We start from the raw sequence: 21,852 nt of genomic DNA on the forward strand, positions 1-21,852 counted from the left end.
TGTCGTCCGTGGTCGAGTGAGCGGGGTGGTGAGCTGCGCAGCACCTTTGATCCCATACAGGTTTTGCGTGCTTTTGGGCGGTCTCAGGCAGATGTCCTGGGACGATCAGGCCCGATCATCCTGATTGATCTCAACCAATTGGTGGTGGACACCTCGATGGCGGGCCGGGTCCCAGTCTACTATGACCCAATTAAGGAAGCCGACGCCACCAAGTCTGCCACAAATTGTTAGTTTCTGCCTTGAGCTATTGATCCGGGATGGCCTTTCAACGGCTTTTTCCCTGCGTCAGTTTTTGCAAAGTCTGGCCTGCAGCCTTCGTATATTTGCAAGCTGCAGCCTGTCTGCATCTCTGTGTTGCCCAATTTTCATCGATCTTTGCGGGTGGCCATTTTGGATGCCCACACCCCTCGCCTCCCTCACCCTTATCCCTCTCACCCCCACCCCTCACCCACCTCACCCTTACCCCCCCCTCGCCTTCACCCCCCTCCATGCCAACCGGCCTCGGTCCGCTGTCTAATGATACATATCATCTTGTATCTTTCAGGACATGCCGGAGATGGAGTCGGTGCCCCCCAGATGGCCGAGCACTGAAGGGGGGAGCAGCCAGTACACGCGGAGCCTCATGCGGCACCTCCTTGGCACCTCCTCCTCCTCCTCCTCGGCCTGTTGGGTGGCTGGCCCTTGAACCTGTGCTGCCTCCACCTGCCCCTCTGCAGCCCGATCCTCTGCTGTAGCTTCCCCCTCCTCTCCAGGCAGCCCGCTCACGCGGCCGCAGGATATCTCGCAGGGCTGCGCCCATCACCACAGCGGCCAGCATCGCGTGTTGGTGTCCGGATGCCATTGTCTGCAGGAGGTGGAAGGCCAACATGTGAGCATGGCGCATACTCTCGTGCCCATCCAGGTACCATGGGCTACACGGCAGCCCTGGTTGACAGCCCCACCCACGCATGTGCGCGACCCGTCAGTTTCCGACCCCGCCGATGCTCCCGGTCCTGGCACCCTCCCTGCTACCAGGGGCACCGTTGGTTGGCACTGTCCTCGCTGGGGGTTGCCTTGGGTGTGGCCCTGGGTGGTCCCCCGGTGGGTTACAACCGGTTGGGCGGGGTGTTTGGGGCCGGCGGCGGAGGTTTGCACTGTGGCGGGGGGGTGGGGTGCGGGGGTGGGCGCACCCATATGGCCGGTGCCACTGTGTAGAACCAGGGGCCACAGTGGGTGCTCAGCAGGATGCCCGCTATAATGCTGGTCGATGCCCGGGCACTGCCCCAGTCCTGTGGGGGAGGGGCACCCCGGATTCTCGGCCCACCATAGGGTGTCAGGCCCGCTAATGATATGCCTACTGTACTTTTATCCCACGACACATTTATGCAATTTTCGGGGTGCTGGAGCATCCTGATTTGGCATCAAACCGCTGCCTTCCCCCGATTTTGCCATCGGAAATTATTCTCCGCCCAATCACGTTTCACGATTTCGGCGTCTGCAAGCGGAGCATGCAGCCCATGGTCTTTCAAGCAGGCAAACAACACGAAGCAGCGGGCTGCATCTTTAAATTTGCCGATTGTACTTTGATGACATCATTGGGACTACCTATAGTTTTTTTTCCCAAGGCTCGTGTGGGGAAAGATAAGAACTAGGAGCAGGAGTTGGCCATCAGGCCACTGGAGCCTGCTCTGCCATTTAATAAGATCATGGAAGATCTTGTTGTGGACTCAGCTCACTCAACACAACCCTTAATTCCTTTACTGTTCAAAAATCAATCTATCTTTGCCTAAAAAACATTTAACAAGGTAGCCTCAACTGCTTCACTGGGCAGAGAATTCCACAGATTCACAACCCTTTGGGTGAAGAAGTTACTCCTCAAATGCACTTAGTCTCAAAATGGGAAAATTCCACCCATCATTTTCGGGATCATGATCTACAATGTATGAACACTCCAGCCCATGAACAAGGATTAATAAGAGGCATGTTTAGGAAGTTTTGTGAACCCAATGTTGGGAATATTGCCTCCTGTGAACTGGATCGGTGTGCTCATGCTTTCTCTCCTGTGGTGCAGCAAGTGATTGAGGAGAAGCATAATCTTGTTTCACCGGAAGTCCAAGCAAGGTAAAGCTGTGGCAATGTTCACATGCTGAACTAATGGTTGGCAGCTGGAAAAAGGAAATAAAAGGCTATGAACTCCAAAGTAATGGAAATCACCTTCAATGTAACACAATCAGACTCTCATAGAACAACAGAATCCCTACGGTGCACAATGAGGCTATTAGGCTCATCAAGTCTGCACTGACCCTCTGAAAGAGCATCCTAAACTCATCCCACGACCCTCAGTATCTCCATGCCCCTTGTCATGCTCCCCAGACCCATGTCATGCTCTTCGTGTGTGATGTGGGAGCTCAGGGACACGTCCACTGTCCCTGGCTCTTGCACGTGCAAGAAGTGTGTTCAGTTGCAGCTCCTGTTAGACCGCTTGACGGCTCTGGAGCTGCGGATGGACTCACTTTGGAGCATCCGCTATGCTGAGGAGGTCGTGGATAGCACGTTTAGCGAGTTGGTCACACCGCAGATGAAAATTAATGAGGGAGATAGAAAATGGGTGACCAAAAGAAAGAGCAAGAGTAGGAAGGCAGTGCAGGTGTCCCCTGCGGTCATCTCCCTGCAAAACAGATATACCGCTTTGGATACTGTTGAGGGAGATGGCTCACCAGGTGAAGGCAGCAGAGGCCAGGTTCATGGCACCGTGGCTGGCTCTGCTGCACAGCAGGGCAGGAAGAAAAATGGCAGGGCTATAGTGATAGGGGACTTGATCGACGCAATCGAGACTCCAGGATAGCATGTTGCCTCCCTGGTGCAAGGGTCAAGGATGTCTCGGAGCGGCTGCAGGACATTCTGGGGGGGGGAGGGTGAACAGCCAGCTGTCGTGGTGCACATAGGCACCAACGATACAGGTAAAAAACGGGGTGAGATCCTACAAGCGGAATTCAGGGAGTTAGGAGTTAAACTAAAAAGTAGGACCTCAAAGGTAGTAATCTCAGGATTGCTACCAGTGCCACGAGCTAGTCAGAGTAGGAATGTCAGGATCGATAGGATGAATGCGTGGCTCAAGAGAGATGGGAACCGATGCAGGAAATTGGAAGGTAGTAAAACAGGGACAGAAGCAAAAGGAAGTAAGGGGAAAAGTGCAAGGCAGAGAAGACATAGTCAAAAAGGGCGACAGTACAAGGTACAGTGACTGAGGGGAGCTGAGTGAATGGGCCCAGTAATAACAAAAGGAATAAAACTGGATATGTTAAGATTCAAAACAGAGGTAAAAAAACCAACATAAGTGTACTTTACCTGAATGCTCGCATAGTATTCGGAATAAAGTTAATGAGTTGATGGCACAAATCATCGTAAATGACTATGATTTAGTGGCCATTACTGGAACATGGTTAAAGGATGGTCACGACTGGGAGTTAAATATCCGAGGGTATCAAACTATTCGGAAGGACAGAGTGGATGGTAAGGGAGGTGGTGTTGCTCTGTTATTTAAGGGTGACATCCGGGCAATAGTAAGGGATGACATCGGTGCTATGGAGGATAAGGTTGAATCCATTTGGGTGGAAATCAGGAATAGTAAGGCGAAAAAGTCACTGATAGGAGTAGTCTATCGGCCACCAAATAGTAACGTTATGGTGGGGCAGGCAATAAACAAAGAAATAACTGATGCATGTAGAAATGGTACAGCAGTTATCATGGGGGATTTTAATCTACATGTCGATTGGTTTAACCAGGTCGGTCAAGGCAACCTTGAGGAGGAGTTTATAGAATGTATCCGCGATAGTTTCCTAGAACAGTATGTAATGGAACCTACGAGGGAACAAGCGGTCCTAGATCTTGTCCTGTGTAATGAGACAGGATTGATTCATGATCTCATAGTTAGGGATCCTCTCGGAAGGAGCGATCACAATATGGTGGAATTTAAAATACAGATGGAGGGTGAGAAAGTAAAATCAAATACTAGTGTTTTGTGTTTAAACAAAGGAGATTACAAGGGGATGAGAGAAGAACTAGCTAAGGTAGACTGGGAGCAAAGACTTTATGGTGGAACAGTTGGGGAACAGTGGAGAACCTTCCAAGCGATTTTTCACAGTGCTCAGCAAAGGTTTATACCAACAAAAAGGAAGGACGGAAGAAAGAGGGAAAATCGACCGTGGATATCTAAGGAAATAAGGGAGAGTATCAAATTGAAGGAAAAAGCATATAAAGTGGCAAAGATTGCTGGGAGATTAGAGGACTGGGAATTCTTTAGGGGACAACAGAAAGCTACTAAAAAAGCTATAAAGAAGAGTAAGATAGAGTATGAGAGTAAACTTGCTCAGAATATAAAAACAGACAGTAAAAGTTTATACAAATATATAAAACAAAAAAGAGTGGGTAAGGTAAATATTGGTCCTTTAGAGGATGAGAAGGGAGTTTTAATAATGGGAAATGAGGAAATGGCTGAGGAACTGAACAGGTTTTTTGGGTCGGTCTTCACAGTGGAAGACACAAATAACATGCCAGCGACTGATGAGGCTATGACAGGTGAGGACCTTGAGAGGATTGTTATCACTAAGGAGGTAGTGATGGGCAAGCTAATGGGGCTAAAGGTAGACAAGTCTCCTGGCCCTGATGGAATGCATCCCAGAGTGCCAAACAAGATGGCTAGGGAAATTGCATGTGCACTAGTGATAATTTACCGAAATTCACTAGACTCTGGAGTGGTCCCGGTGGATTGGAAATTAGCAAACGTGACACCACTGTTTAAAAAAGGAGGTAGGCAGAAAGCAGGAAATTATAGGCCAGTGAGCTTAACTTCGGTAGTAGGGAAGATGCTGGAATCTATCATCAAGGAAGAATTAGCGAGGCATCTGGATAGAAATTGTCCCATTGGGCAGACGCAGCCTGGGTTCATAAAGGGCAGATCATGCCTAACAAATTTAGTGGAACTTTTTGAGGACATTACCAGTGCAGTAGATAACGGGGAGCCAATGGATGTGGTATATCTGGATTTCCAGAAACCTTTGACAAGGTGCCACACAAAAGGTTTCTGCATACGATAAAGATGCATGGCATTAAGGGTAAAGTAGTAGCATGGATAGAAGATTGGTTAATTAATAGAAAGCAAAGAGTGGGGATTAATGGGTGTTTCTCTGGTTGGCAATCATAGCTAGTGGTGTCCCTCAGGGATCTGTGTTGGGCCCACAATTGTTCACAATTTACATAGATGATGTGGAGTTGGGGACGAAGGGCAATGTGTCCAAGTTTGCAGATGACACTAAGATGAGTGGTAAAGCGAAAAGTGCAGAGGATACTGGAAGTCTGCAGAGGGATTTGGATAGGTTAAGTGAATGGGCTCGGGTCTGGCACATGGAATACAATGTTGAAAAATGTGAGGTTATCCATTTTGGTAGGAATAACAGCAAACGGGATTATTATTTAAACGTAAAATATTAAAACATGCCGCTGTGCAGAGAGACTTGGGTGTGCTTGTGCATGAGTCACAGAAGGTTGGTTTACAGGTGCAACAGGTGATTAAGAAGGCAAATGGAATTTTGTCCTTCATTGCTAGAGGGATGGAGTTTAAGACTAGGGAGGTTATGTTGCAATTGTTTAAGGTGTTAGTGAGGCCACACCTGGAGTATTGTGTTCAGTTTTGGTCTCCTTACTTGAGAAAGGACGTACTGGCACTGGAGGGTGTGCAGAGGAGATTCACTAGGTTAATCCCAGAGCTGAAGGGGTTGGATTATGAGGAGAGTTTGAATAGACTGGGACTGTACTCGTTGGAATTTAGAAGGATGAGGGGGGATCTTATAGAAACATTAAAATTATGAAGGGAATAGATAGGATAGATGCGGGCAGGTTGTTTCCACTGGCGGGTGAAAGCAGAACTAGGGGGACATAGCCTCAAAATAAGGGGAAGTACATAGAACATAGAACAGTACAGCACAGAACAGGCCCTTCGGCCCTCGATGTTGTGCCGAGCCATGATCACCCTACTCAAACCCACGTATCCACCCTATACCCGTAACCCAACAACCCCCCCTTAACCTTACTTTTTAGGACACTATGGGCAATTTAGCATGGCCAATCCACCTAACTCGCACATCTTTGGACTGTGGGAGGAAACCGGAGCACCCGGAGGAAACCCACGCACACACGGGGAGGACGTGCAGACTCCGCACAGACAGTGACCCAGCCGGGAATCGAACCTGGGACCCTGGAGCTGTGAAGCATTTATGCTAACCACCATGCTACCGTGCTGCCCTTATTTAGGATTTAGGACTTATTTAGGACTGAGTTTAGGAGGAACTTCTTCACCCAAAGTGTTGTGAATCTATGGAATTCCTTGCCCAGTGAAGCAGTTGAGGCTCCTTCATTACATGTTTTTAAGGTAAAGATAGATAGTTTTTTGAAGAATAAAGGGATTAAGGGTTATGGTGTTCGGGCCGGAAAGTGGAGCTGAGTCCACAAAAGATCAGCCATGATCTCATTGAATGGCGGAGCAGGCTCGAGGGGCCAGATGGCCTACTCCTGCTCCTAGTTCTTACAGACATAGACATAGAATTTAGAGTGCAGAAGGAGGCCATTCAGCCCATCGAGTCTGCACCGGCTCCTGGAAAGAGCACCCTACCCAAGGTTAACACCTCCACCCTATCCCCATAACCCAGTAACCCCGTAGCCTCACCCAACACTGAGGACAATTTTGGACACTAAGGGCAATTTATCATGGCCAATCCACCTAACCTGCACATCTTTGGACTGTGGGAGGAAACTGGAGCACCCGGAGGAAACCCACGCATACACGGGGAGAATGTGCAGACTCCGCAGAGACAGTGACCCAAGCCGGAATCGAACCTGGGACCCCGGAGCTGTGAAGCGATTGTGCTATCCACAATGCTACCGTGCTGCCCACGTGTGAACATTATGTTCTTATGTTCTTATGTAACCTATGAGTCAATTTTAAAATGGCCAATCCACCTAACGTCAACGTGTGGAAGGAAACTGGAGCATCCGAAAGAAACCCACGCAGACACGGGGAGAGTGCAGACTCCACACAGACAGTCACCCAAGGTCAGAATTGAACCTGGGTCCTGGTGCTGTGAGGCAGCAGTGCTAACCACTGTGCTACCTTGCCGCCCTAGTCAAGTTGTCTGAACAAAAGTCTTTCCCTCCAATTTTAAAGAATCTTTTATCATCTGCTTGTTCACATCCTCAAATCACACCTGTTTTCTTGCCTTGATGTCCATGGCAAGTTCCACAAAGCCAAAAAAACAGGTAAACTCAATTAGAGCTCAACACCTGAGTAAAAACAGCACTTAATGAGTTTTCGTACAAATCTGTCTTTCTCAAATGAACTTCCCATGCTCTTGTTAAAGGCAGACACCAGTGGGTTGCTGGTGGCTCCCAATACCTTTTAAGCCCTTTTAACCATCTTCCTACTTACAAACCTGCTCAGTTTTTGCAGTTAAAATTCCCTTTTCTCTCTCACTCTCTGTTCACTGCTCTCATTGCTCCATTCTCCTTTTCCTCAAATGCATTTTTTCCAAGCATGAAGAGATTACAAATTTTAAAGCTATATCTTTTTACAGCTATATCCATCTGCTTCACCTTGGAGTGTAGAGAGTGAAACTCAATTGTCATCAGATGAATATGAAATTAATCACATGGATCTTTCATTGCATTGCGCTGACTCCTCATCCCAACGCAAACCTTGGCTGTTTACTGTCCGAACACACCCTTATTTGGAAAAGGACTTTTGATTTGTAACACGTCACATGGGAAAGAAAGCCATGTTTGGTAATTGCTTTTGAAACTAACAGAAGTTGTTCTGAGACAAACGCACCGTGACAGATACATCTGAAATCCCATCTGAAATCCCATCAAACGAGCTTCAAAAAAATTATGCAGCCAAGTTAAATGAGCCACCTTGAAAGTGGAAGAAGAACTTATTCCAGTTTCAAGTTCACCTCACAGCAAACCTCCTGGCAATTCAACTGCAAGAAGCATTACCAGCCTCCCCAGACAGGCGCCGGAATGTGGCGACTAGGGGCTTTTCACAGTAACTTCATTGGAGCCTACTCGTGATAATAAGCGATTTTCATTTCATTTTTCATTTCATTACAGCTCCCCAAGAATGTTTAGCGTTTTTCAAGGTTTCCACGCCAACTAAGGCATCAATTCCTCTAAGAAACGATAAGTCTGCTACAAAAGCGACTCAAACCAATACATTGGATTAATGTTTTTGTTCATCTGTATATAACCTATGTACGCGTGATAGTGTGCATGAAATGTCACATTCCAGGGAAAGAATGTGATGGAAAATAATCGTCTTTATTTCTAAGTTCATAAAAGCTTGTTGCTGAAACTGGAACAAATCACTCCGAGGATGAGAAAGCCCACTAACTTAACACCTAAAACACTTTGATTGTGAATAACAATAAAACACATAAAGCCTGTCCAAGTCACTCTTGTTTCCTTCTCACTCAATCTGCACCTCTTAACAGGATCTGATATATGTCACTTGTGAATTGACAGGTACCAGCAATATGGCAACAAAGAAAATTGAAAATTCCTCATATATTAGCTATCAACTGTACTTGTTAAGTATTCGGGCACTTAATCAAGAGTCTTAACTATTTCATAAGTTTCAAACTCTCTTAAAAGCTTTTGGCTTAAATTTAGAAATTTAGAACAGTACAGCACAGAACAGGCCCTTCGGCCCTCGATGTTGTGCCGAACAATGATCACCCTACTTAAACCCACGTAACCCGTATACCCATAACCCAACAATCCCCCCATTAACCTTACACTACGGGCAATTTAGCATAGCCAATCCACCTAACCCGCACATCTTTGGACTGTGGGAGGAAACCGGAGCACCCGGAGGAAACCCACGCACACACGGGGAGGACGTGCAGACTCCACACAGACAGTGACCCAGCCGGGAATCGAACCTGGGACCCTGGAGCTGTGAAGCATTGATGCTAACCACCATGCTACCGTGAGGCCCCCAATGGAACTTTCAAATCAGTGCAGCAGAATTGGATAAATAAAAACAACATGAAAAGAGCTTGTGTTTCTTTAAATTAGTGGATGTAGGAACTTCCATATAGTCATGTCATCAGTATTATGACAAGAGTTTGGGGAGCATACAGCATCAGGCAGTTTCATAGAATACAGTGACCAGTGTACAGGTTATCAGGCTTGTAAAAGCCTGGAAGCAAGAGTGGGAGGAAGGAAATGATGCCAAGTGAAATGCTCTCCCGACACTGTTAACATGATGCAATGATAGTGTGCGACTATGCTTGAATTTCTTCCAATCAAAATACATTTTGCGGAGAATCGACACTGACTCCAAAATCAGAACCGGTGGCGGTTTGACGCCGGTCAGCCATGCTCCGCCCCCTCCGAAATTGCTTCATCACGTCGCACGCCATTGTAACAACATTGCTGCATCATCGGCCAAACCTCCCACGATGCTCCGCCCCCGATAGACTGAGTTCCTGACCGCACGGGACACATGTGGTCTCAGCCGTGCGGGAACCCAGCGTGGTGGCTGCGGACGGTGTCCAGCGGTGCCACACTCAGCCGGGATCCATGCCGCAGGCTGGGGGGGCTTCCGCGAGGGCTGGGGAGACTGGTGAGGGGTGGCCAGGGGTTGGGCTGTGGGGTCCGGGATGGCGGGTCGGGTCTGCGCTTGGTTGCCACCATGTTGTATGGCGCAACCACTGCAGGTTGTCAGCCAAGCGCACGCGCGGCCAGGGACCCGGCCATTGTCCGGCAGGTTTTGGCGCGAGAGCCGGGAGTTTCACCCGGCGCTGTTGCTGGCCCCTCACCGGTCATAGAAACGGTGAGCATTTCGCACAGATTTTCAGGTCGTAAAAGACCACACATGCTCTGCTGGCGCCGGCACTTAGCCGCTGAAATGGAGAATCCAGTCCATTGTTTGCAACAAGGATTTCAGTCCAAGTGCTGCATCAGGGTTCTGGGTTGGAATGGCAGAGGTCTTCAGCAACCACTATCATGAAAATGAAAATTGCTTATTGTCACAAGTAGGCTTCAAATGAAGATACTGTGAAAAGCCCATAGTCGCCACATTCCGGCGCCTGTTCGGGGAGGCTGTTACAGGTTATCATTCATAGACGTTCCAGCAGAAAATATTGACAGTGTTGTCGCATTCATTGCTGTGAAGCAACATGGTACAGAGACTTAACCTGATCTTTTTACGCAGACGATTAAGCCAGAGGCCAACTGCAGATGAACTGGAACAAAGAAACATCCTGAAACGTAAGTAATGATACAACTTTTATCATTCCTCCTTGTCAGAACAAAAATGAGACTAATGCAGAAGACAATTGTGCCAAGTGCTGCTCTTCACTGTTTATCCACTAGCTATCTAAAGGGAAAAAGTGGCTTGAATTTCTGTCGCTGGAGAAACCTGTATTTAGAACATAGAACATAGAACATAGAACGATACAGCGCAGTACAGGCCCTTCGGCCCTCGATGTTGCACCGACATGGAAAAAATCTAAAGGCCATCTAACCTACACTATGCCCTTATCATCCATATGCTTATCCAATAAATTTTTAAATGCCCTCAATGTTGGCGAGTTCACTACTGTTGCAGGTAGGGCATTCCACGGCCTCACCACTCTTTGCGTAAAAAACCCACCTCTGACCTCTGTCCTATATCTATTACCCCTCAATTTAAGGCTATGTCCCCTCGTGCTAGCCACCTCCATCCGCGGGAGAAGGCTCTCGCTGTCCACCCTATCTAACCCTCTGATCATTTTGTATGCCTCTATTAAGTCACCTCTTAACCTTCTTCTCTCTAACGAAAACAACCTCAAGTCCATCAGCCTTTCCTCATACGATTTTCCCTCCATACCAGGCAACATCCTGGTAAATCTCCTCTGCACCCGTTCCAAAGCTTCCACGTCCTTCCTATAATGAGGCGACCAGAACTGTACGCAATACTCCAAATGCGGCCGTACTAGAGTTTTGTACAACTGCAACATGACCTCATGGCTCCGGAACTCAATCCCTCTACCAATAAAGGCCAACACACCATAGGCCTTCTTCACAACCCTATCAACCTGGGTGGCAACTTTCAGGGATCTATGTACATGGACACCGAGATCCCTCTGCTCATCCACACTACCAAGAATTTTACCATTAGCCAAATATTCCGCATTTCTGTTATTCTTTCCAAAGTGAATCACCTCACACTTCTCCACATTAAACTCCATTTGCCACCTCTCAGCCCAGCTCTGCAGCTTATCTATGTCCCTCTGTAACCTGCAACATCCTTCCGCACTGTCTACAACTCCACCGACTTTAGTGTCATCTGCAAATTTACTCACCCATCCTTCTGCGCCCTCCTCTAGGTCATTTATAAAAATGACAAACAGCAACGGCCCCAGAACAGATCCTTGTGGTACGCCACTCGTAACTGAACTCCATTCTGAACATTTCCCATCAACTACCACTCTCTGTCTTCTTTCAACTAGCCAATTTCTGATCCACATCTCTAAATCACCCTCAATCCCCAGCCTCCGTATTTTCTGCAATAGCCGACCGTGGGGAACCTTATCAAACGCTTTACTGAAATCCATATACACCACATCAACTGCTCTACCCTCGTCTACCTGTTCAGTCACCTTCTCAAAGAACTCGATAAGGTTTGTGAGGCATGACCTACCCTTCACAAAACCATGCTGACTATCCCTAATCATATTATTCCTATCTAGATGATTATAAATCGTATCTTTTATAATCCTCTCCAAGACTTTACCCACCACAGACGTTAGGCTCACCGGCCTATAGTTACTGGGGTTATCTCTACTCCCCTTCTTGAACAAAGGGACCACATTTGCTATCCTCCAGTCCTCTGGCACTATTCCTGTAGCCAATGATGACCTAAAAATCAAAGCCAAAGGCTCAGCAATCTCTTCCCTGGCTTCCCAGAGAATCCTAGGATAAATCCCATCCGGCCCCGGGGACTTATCTATTTTCACCTTGTCCAGAATTGCCAACACTTCTTCCCTACGCACCTCAATGCCATCTATTCTAATAGCCTGGGTCTCAGCATTCTCCTCCACAATATTATCTTTTTCTTGAGTGAATACTGACGAAAAGTATTCATTTAGTATCTCGCTTATCTCCTCAGCCTCCACACACAACTTCCCACCACTGTCCTTGACTGGCCCTACTCTTACCCTAGTCATTCTTTTATTCCTGACATACCTATAGAAAGCTTTTGGGTTTTCCTTGATCCTACCTGCCAAAGACTTCTCATGTCCCCTCCTTGCTTGTCTCAGCTCTCTCTTTAGATCCTTCCTCGCTTGCTTGTAACTATCAAGCGCCCCAACTGAAACTTCACGCCTCATCTTCACATAGGCCTCCTTCTTCCTCTTAACAAGAGATTCCACTTCTTTGGTAAACCACGGTTCCCTCGCTCGACCCCTTCCTCCCTGCCTGACTGGTACGTACTTATCAAGAACATGCAATAGCTGTTCCTTGAACAAGCTCCACATATCCAGTGTGCCCAACCCTTGCAGCCTACTTCTCCAACCAACACATCCTAAGTCATGTCTAATGGCATCATAATTGCCCTTCCCCCAGCTATAACTCTTGCCCTGCGGGGTATACTTATCCCTTTCCATCACTAACGTAAAGGTCACCGAATTGTGGTCACTGTTTCCAAAGTGCTCACCTACCTCCAGATCTAACACCTGGCCTGGTTCATTACCCAAAACCAAATCCAATGTGGCCTCGCCTCTTGTTGGCCTGTCAACATATTGTGTCAGGAAACCCTCCTGCACACATTGTACAAAGAATAACCCATCTAATGTACTCGAACTATATCTTTTCCAGTCAATATTTGGAAAGTTAAAGTCTCCCATAACAACTACCTGTTAACTGTCTCTTGCCAACAGCCTCTCCACAAACCACCTTCAACTTAGGCTGACCGCACTGCACGTATGCAAATTTCCCCAGAACAGCTGATCAGTAGCTCTGCTCTGCTGCCCTCTGCTGGATGATTGCCTTCACTCAAACTCCTTGGGTCTCCTTCGCAGCTCCACCTTCAACTTAGGCTGACCGCACTGCACGTATGCAAATTTCCCCAGAACAGCTGATCAGTAGCTCTGCTCTGCTGCCCTCTGCTGTATTTTACCCCAATAACCACCGAACACTCTAATCTGATTTGTTCTCTATTATTGAATGACTTTCACATCAATGTGAAAGCAACACCTTGTGAAAAGTTGGCATTTTATGTACTGCAGTAGGACCTCGAAAGAGTTGATGAAGCAATACCTTACTTATCTTTGAGAATAGATGTACTCAGTTGGTGAGAATATTCTCCAGCTTGCTGCATTTAGAACATAGAACAGGACAGCACAGTAAAGGCCCTTCGGCCCACAATGTTGTGCCGACCATTTATCCTAATCTAAGATCAACCTAATCTACACCCCTTCAATTTACTGCTGTCCATGTGCCTGTCAAGAGTCGTTTAAATGTCCCTAACGACTCTGACTCCACCATTTCCACTGGCAGTGCATTCTATGCATCCACCACTCTGTGTAAAGAAGCTACCTCTGACATCTCCCCTATACCTTCCTCCAATTGCCTTTAAATTATGTCTCCATGTGACAGCCATTTCTGCCCTGGGGAAAAGTCTCTGGCTATCCACACTATCTATGCCTCATATCACATTTATCCCGGACATTGTGACCACTATGCCATGATTTAAAATTAAATGGACAGAAAATCGGTTTCTCTGTGTGGTTAACAGGTAAGGCACTCCAGCAGTAGCTTTGATTCTGAAACTTACATTTTAAATATTTATTTCTAGTTTCATCACTCTTTGAATCTTTGAAGTGTTAAATTGAAGGAACAGATTATAGGTTTCTATATGGCTTTAGTAAAAGCTAAAAAGCAATGTTAAATATTTTGATAATCAAACGTTTATTATATACCGACTGCAAGATCTAGATTAAACCCTTAACATTCACCGTGTATTTATCCAACACGAATTCAGCTACCTGCTTAGCTAGTCTTATAAACGTCAAGTAGAATGATTGAGGAGCTAAGCATACACTTTCTTTGCTGAAATGTTTTTTGAAAATAAATGATCTAATTTATTTGATTTTGTTTTGATTTGATTTATTATTGTCACATGTATTAGTATACAGTGAAAAGTATTGTTTCTTGCATGCTGTACAAACAATGTATACCGTACATAGGGAAGGAAGGAGAGACTGCAGAATATAATGTTACAGTTATAGCAAGATGTAGAGAAAAGATCAACTTAATATGAGGTAGGTCCATTCAAAAGTCTGATGGCAGTAGGGAAGAAGCTGTTCTTGAGTCGGTTGGTATGTGACCTCAAACTTTGGTATCTGTTTCCTGATGGGAGGCGGTGGAAGAGAGTATGTCTGGGGTGCGTGGGGTCCTTAATTATGCTGGCTGTCTTTCTGAGGCAGCGGGAATTATAGATAGAGTCAGTGGATGCGAGGCTGGTCTGCGTGATGGACTGGGCTACATTCACGACCTTTTGTAGTTTCCTGCGGTCTTGGGCAGGGCAGGCTCCACACTAAGCTGTGATGCAACCAGAAAGAATGCTTTCTATGGTGCATCTGTAGAAGTTGGTGAGGGTGGTAGCTGACATGCCAAATTTTCTTAGTCTTCTGAGAAAGTAGAGTCGTTGGTGGGCTTTCTTAACTACAGTATCGGCATGGGGGGACCAGGACACGCTGTTGGTGATCTGTACGCCTAAAAGCTTGAAGCTTTCGACCCTTTCTACTTCGTTCCCATTGATGTAGACAGGGGCATGTTCTCCACTACGCTTCCTGAAGTCGATGACAAACTCCTTCATTTTGCTGACATTGAGGGAGAGATTATTGTTGTTGCACCAGTTCTCCAGATTCTGTATGTAATTCCTATACTCTGTCTCGTCATTGTTTGAAATTCGACCCATGCTACCCTGGCAGCAGGGTAGCATGGTGGGGCAGCAGGGTAGCATGGTGGTTAGCATAAATGCTTCACAGCTCCAGGGTCCCAGGTTCGATTCCCGGCTGGGTCACTGTCTGTGTGGAGTCTGCACGTCCTCCCCCTGTGTGCGTGGGTTTCCTCCGGGTGCTCCGGTTTCCTCCCACAGTCCAAAGATGTGCGGGTTAGGTGGATTGGCCATGCTAAATTGCCCGTAGTGTCCTAATAAAAGTAGGGTTAAGGGGGAGGTTGTTGGGTTACGGGTATAGGGTGGATACGTGGGTTTGAGTAGGGTGATCATGGCTCGGCACAACATTGAGGGCCGAAGGGCCTGTTCTGTGCTGTACTGTTCTATGTTCTATACGGTGGTGGCATCAGCAAATTTGAAAATCGAGTGGAAGGGGAATTTGGCCACACAGACATAGGTGTATGAGGAGTATAGTAGGGGGCTGAGGACACAGCCTTGTGGGGCACCGGTGTTGAGGATGATTGTGGAGGAGGTGTTGTTGCCTATCTTTACTGATTGTGGCCTATGGGTTAGAAAGTTCAGGATCCAGTCACAGAGGGAGGAGCCGAGGCCAAGGAGGGTCTGACATAGGTGTATTTGTTATCTTGGTGTTCCAGGGTAGAGTGCAGGGCATGGAGATGGCGTCTGCTGTGGACCTGTTGCAGCGGTAGGCGAACTTTAGTGGATCAAGGCAATCCGGGAGGCTGGAGTTGCTTTGTTCCATGATTAACCTTTCGAAGCACTTCATGATGATGGATGTCCGAGCCACTGGACGATGCTTGACTTTGTTTTGGTACAGGGATGATGGTCGTCTTCTTGAAGCAGATAGGGACCTCAGATTGTTGTAAAGAGAGGTTGAAGATGACTGCGAATACCCCTGCCAGTTGATCCGCGCAAGACCCGAGTGCTTGTCCAGGTACCCCATCCATGCCAGTGGCTTTCCATGGGTTGACCTTCGAGAAGGCTACTCTGACATCTGCAATGGTGATCTCAGATACAAGTTGATTTGCTTCTTTGGCACACAGTCTTCTACACACTTACTAATGAAGTCAGTTACTGAAGTAGCGCACTCGTTCAGGCTGGTCGCTGAGTTTTTAAATACTGACCAGTCCACTGACTCCAAGCAGTCCCATAGGAGATCATCCGATTCCTCAGACCAACAATGCACGACTTTCTTCCGCTTCAGTTTTTGCTTATAAGCCGGGAGCAGGAGCACAGCCTTGTGGTCAGATTCGCCAAAGTGTGGACGGGCGATAGGCATGTTTGATATTTGTGTAGCAGTGGTCCAGGATGTTTGGGCCTCTGGTGGAACAAGTAACATGTTGGTGGTAACTTGGTAGTACGCCCTTGAGCTTGGCCTGATTGAACTCCCCAGCTACAATGAACAAGGCCTCAGGATGTTTAGTTTCAAGGCTATTTGTAGTGGTGAATATTTCGTCCAGTGCGATTTTCACGTTCGCATGGGGTGGGATGTAAACTGCCGTCAGGATAACGGAGCTGAACCCGCGCGGAAGGTAGAAGGGGTGGCATTTTAGCGTCAGGTATTCTAGGTACGGGGAGCAGAAACTCGCCAGTGTTACTACATCTAGGCACCAGGAGGTGTTGATTAAGAGGAAGACCCCACCTCCCCTTGCCTTGCCTGAGGCCACCATACGGTCCATTCGGTGGACTGAGAAGCCCTCTGGTTGTCGGGCACAGTCCGTTGAAGCAGGAGTGAGCCATGCCTCCGTGAAACAGAGCACACAGCAGTTCCTTAGTTCTCTTTGAAAAGTGAGTTAGTTCCCTTTGAAATTTACCTTCAAATGTCACTTTCTTGGAGCTCAGTTAACAGTGGGTGATTTGACCCAGCAATGATGAAGAAATTATTTTCCATTTCCAGGTGAGGATGGTGTGTGACTTGGGGAACCTGCAGGTGGCAGTCTTCCGCCCAGCTTCCTGCCCTTGTGGCGATGGTTATGGGTTTTACCGTATATTTTAGAAAGCAGATACATACTTGTGTCTGTCAAATAAGAAATGATCATGCTCAGTTGTGACCCCACAGTGAGGTACCTGAGAGTTGACCCTGCCTGGAAAAATGCACGACATTGTTGGAGAGAGGAAGGAAGAAAATGTTGGGGAGAGGAAGGTAACAAGTCAGCATGTTATGTGAAACCAAAATTTTTTTTATGTATGATAGACCAGATGCAGAGGAGGCAGCAGGAAGCTATAAAACCAACAACAGTTGGTGAGTTTTCATGCACTAAGGGACATGTAGCATGTAGAATCAGCTTTACTGGAGTAGTGGATCAATACATTTTCCACTTGCCTCTGGGGCCTCGGTTCAAAGTCAGTGAAGATTGCTGAGTGAAGCTCTCCTCGGTGTCATCTTCAATGGTCATAAGTCAAGAACAAAGAACGAAGAAAATTACAGCACAGGAACAGGCCCTTCGGTCCTCCCAGCCTGCGCCGATAGAGATCCTTTGTCTAAACCTGTCCCCTATTTTCCAAGGTCTACTTCCCGGTGTTCCCCGCCCGTTCACATTTCTGTCTAGATGCATCTTAAATGATGCTATCGCACCCACCTCTACCACCTCCGCTGGCAAAGCATTCCAGGCACCCAACACCCTCTGCGTAAAAAACTTTCCACGCACATCTCCCTTAAACTTTCCCCCTCTCACCTTGAAATCGTGACCCCTTGTAATTGACATTAATAATCTTGGAAAAAGCTTGTTGCTATCCACCCTGTCCACACCTCTCATAATTTTGTAGACCTCAATCAGGTCCCCCCCTCATCCTCCGTCTTTCCAACGAAAACAATCCTAATCTACTCAACCTTTCTTCATAGCTAGCACCCTCCATACCAGGCAACATCCTGGTGAACCTCCTCTAAGAGGGTGCCTCTCTAAAGCATCCACATCCTTCTGGTAATGTGGCGACCAGAACTGCACGCAGTATTCCAAATGTGGCCTAATCAAAGTCCTATACAACTGTAACGTGACCTGCCGACTCTTGTACTCAATACCCTGTCCGATGAAGGCAAGCATGCTGTATGCCTTCTTGACCACTCTAGCAACCTCCGTTGCCACCTTCAGGGTACAATGGACCTAAACTCCCAGATCTCTCTGTACATCAATTTTCCCCAGGACTCTTCCATTGACCATATAGTCCGCTCTTGAATTAGATCTTCCAAAATGCATCACCTCGCATTTGCCTAGATTGAACTTCATCTGCCATTTCTCTGCCCAACTCTCCAATCTATCTATATTTTGTTGTATTCTCTGACAGTCCTCCTCGCTATCTGCAACTCCACCAATCTTAGTATCATCTGCAAACTTGCTCATCAGACCACTTATACCTTCGTCTAGATCATTTATGTACACCACAAACAACAGTGGTCCGAGCACGGATCCCTGTGGAACACCGCTAGTCACCTTTCTCCATTTTGAGACACTCCCTTCCACCACTACTCTCTGTCTCCTGTTGCCCAGCCAGTTCTTTATCCATCTAGCTAGTACACCCTGAACCCCATACGACTTCACTTTTTCCATCAATCTGCCATGGGAAACGTTGTCAAACGCCTTACTGAAGTCCATGTATATGACATCTACAGCCCTTCCCTCATCAATTAACTTTGTCACTTCCTCAAAGAATTCTATTAGAATAGAATAGAATAGAATAGAATAGAATAGAACAGTACAGCACAGAACAGGCCCTTCGGCCCTCAATGTTGTGCCGAGCCATGATCACCCTACTCAAACCGACGTATCCACCCTATACCCGTAACCCAACAACCCCCCCCCCCTTAACCTTACTTTTATTAGGATACTACGGGCAATTTAGCATGGCCAATCCACCTAACCCGCACATCTTTGGACTGTGGGAGGAAACCGGAGCACCCGGAGGAAACCCACGCACACAGGGGGAGGACATGCAGACTCCACACAGACAGTGACCCAGCCGGGAATCGAACCTGGGACCCTGGAGCTGTGAAGCATTTATGCTAACCACCATGCTACCCTGCTGCCCCTTAGGTTTGTAAGACATGACCTTCCCTGCACAAAACCATGCTGCCTATCACTGATAAGTCTATTTTCTTCCAAATGTGAATAGATCCTATCCCTCAGTATCTTCTCCAACAGATTGCCTACCACTGACATCAAGCTCACAGGTCTATAATTCCCTGGATTATCCCTGCTACCCTTCTTAAACAAAGGGACAACATTAGCAATTCTCCAGTCCTCCGGGGCCTCACCCATGCTCAAGGATGCTGCAAAGATATCTGTTAAGGCCCCAGCTATTTCGACCCTCGCTTCCCTCAGTAACCTGGGATAGATCCCATCCGGTCCTGGGGACTTGTCCAACTTAATGTCTTTTAGAATACCCAAAACTACCCCCTTCCGTATGATGACTTGACCTAGAGTATTTAAACATCCATCCCTAGCCTCAACATCCATCATGTCCCTCTCATTGGTGAATACCGATGCAAAGTACTCATTAAGAATCTCACTCATTTCCTCTGACTCCACGCATAAATTCCCTCTTTTGTCTTTGAGTGGGCCAATCCTTTCTCTAGTTACCCTCTTGCTTCTTATATACGAATAAAAGGCTTTGGGATTTTCCTTAACCCTGTTAGCCAAAGATATTTTATGACCCCTTTTAGCCCTCTTTATTGCGTGTTTGAGATTCGTCCTACTTTCCCGATATTCCTCAAAAGTTTCATCAGTTTTGAGTTGCCTCGATCTTATGTATGTTTCCTTTTTCATCTTAGCTAGTCTCACAATTCCACCCGTCATCCATGGTTCCCTAATCTTGCCATTTCTATCCCTCATTTTCACAGGGACATGTCTGTCCTGCATTCCAATCAACCTTTCCTTAAAAGACTCCCACATTTCAAATGTGGATTTACGCTTAAACAGCTGCTCCCAGTTCACATTCCCTAGCTCCTCCCGAATTTTCTTATACTCGGCCTTTCCCCAATTTAGCACTCTTCCTTTAGGACCACTCTCGTCTTTGTCCATGAGTATTCTAAAACTTGGCCCCTTCCGAGTTGGACTATTTAAATACTGCTCTAAAAAACTCTCCTGGATGCTCCTTACAAACTCTGCTCCATGTACGCCTCCAACACTACACGAATCCCATTCAATATTGGGGAAGTTAAAATCCCCCATCACAACCACCCTATTGCTCCTACATTTTTCTATAATCTGTCTGCATATTTGTACCTCTACTTCATGCTCGCTTTTGGGAGGCCTGTCGTAAAGTCCCAACAATGTTACTGCACCCTTCCTATTTCTTAGCTCTACCCATATTGCCTCAGTGCTCGAATCCTCCACAGTGCCCTCCTTAATCACAGCTGTGATCTCATCTCTGACTAGTAATGCAACTCCTCCACCCCTTCTACCTCCCTCTCTATCCCTACTGAAGCATCTATACCCTGGGATATTCAGTTGCCAGTCCTGCCCTTCCCTCAACCAACTCTCAGTAATACCAATAACATCATATTCCCAGGTACTAATCCAAGCCCTCGGTTCATCAGGAATAAAAGAATGACTAGGGTAAGAGTAGGGCCAGTCAAGGACAGTGGTGGGAAGTTGTGTGTGGAGGCTGAGGAGATAAGCGAGATACTAAATGAATACTTTTTGTCAGTATTCACTCAGGAAAAAGATAATATTGTGGAGGAGAATGCTGAGACCCAGGCTATTAGGGCAGCACGGTAGCATGGTGGTTAACATAAATGCTTCACAGCTCCAGGGTCCCAGGTTCAGTTCCCGGCTGGGTCACACGGAGTCTGCACGTCCTCCCCATGTGTGCGTGGGTTTCCTCCGGGTGCTCCGGTTTCCTCCCACAGTCCAAAGATGTACGGGTTAGGTAGATTGGCCATCCTAAATTGCCCGTAGTGTCCTAAAAAAAAATGTAAGGTTAATGGGGGTCGGGTTGTTGGGTTACGGGTATAGGGTGGATACGTGGGTTTGAGTAGGGTGATCATTGCTCGGCACAACATCGAGGGCCGAAGGGCCTGTTCTGTGCTGTACTGTTCTATGTTCTATATTCTATTAGAATACATGGCATTGAGGTGCGTAGGGAAGAAGTGTTGCCAATTCTGGACAAGGTGAAAATAGATAAGTCCCCGGGGCCTGATGGGATTTATCCTAGGATTCTCTGGGAAGCCAGGGAAGAGATTGCTGAGCCTTTGGCTTTGAGTTTTATGTCTTCATTGGCCACAGGAATAGTGCCAGAGGACTGGAGGATAGCAAATGTGGTCCCTTTGTTCAAGAAGGGAGTAGAGATAACCCCGGTAACTATAGGCCGGTGAGCCTTACGTCTGTTGTGGGTAAAGTCTTGGAGAGGATTATAAGAGATACGATTTATAATTATCTAGATAGGAATAATATGATTAGGGATAGTCAGCATGGTTTTGTGAAGGGTAGGTCATGCCTCACAAACCTTATCGAGTTCTCTGAGAAGGTGACTGAACAGGTAGACGAGGGTAGAGCAGTTGATGTGGTGTATATGGATTTCAGTAAAGCGTTTGATAAGGTTCCCCACGGTCGGCTACTGCAGAAAATACGGAGGCTGGGGATTGAGGGTGATTTAGAGATGTGGATCAGAAATTGGCTAGTTGAAAGAAGACAGAGGGTGATGGTTGATGGCAAATGTTCAGAATGGAGTTCAGTTACGAGTGGCGTACCACAAGGATCTGTTCTGGGGCCGTTGCTGTTTGTCATTTTTATAAATGACCTAGAGGAGGGCGCAAAAGGTTGGGTGAGTAAATTTTCAGACGACACTAAAGTCGGTGGAGGTGTAGACAGTGTGGAAGGATGTTGCAGGTTACAGAGGGACATAGATAAGCTACAGAGCTG

The 21,852-nt window shown here is 46.9% G+C and overlaps 1 protein-coding gene across 9 annotated transcripts in view; it reads left to right on the plus strand.

Annotated features, from left to right (window-relative positions):
- phactr1 (phosphatase and actin regulator 1) overlaps positions 1 to 21,852 on the plus strand; it is a 707,078-nt gene that overhangs the window by 553,744 nt on the left and 131,482 nt on the right. For all 9 annotated transcript variants that reach the window (XM_038797119.1, XM_038797115.1, XM_038797116.1 and 6 more), the window contains one exon: positions 10,247 to 10,302. In XM_038797119.1, coding sequence (XP_038653047.1) covers positions 10,247 to 10,302 — 56 coding nt within the window. The remainder of the gene's footprint in view (positions 1 to 10,246; positions 10,303 to 21,852) is intronic.

This window comes from Scyliorhinus canicula, chromosome 5, assembly GCF_902713615.1.
Source record: "Scyliorhinus canicula chromosome 5, sScyCan1.1, whole genome shotgun sequence".
Lineage (NCBI taxonomy): Eukaryota > Metazoa > Chordata > Chondrichthyes > Carcharhiniformes > Scyliorhinidae > Scyliorhinus > Scyliorhinus canicula.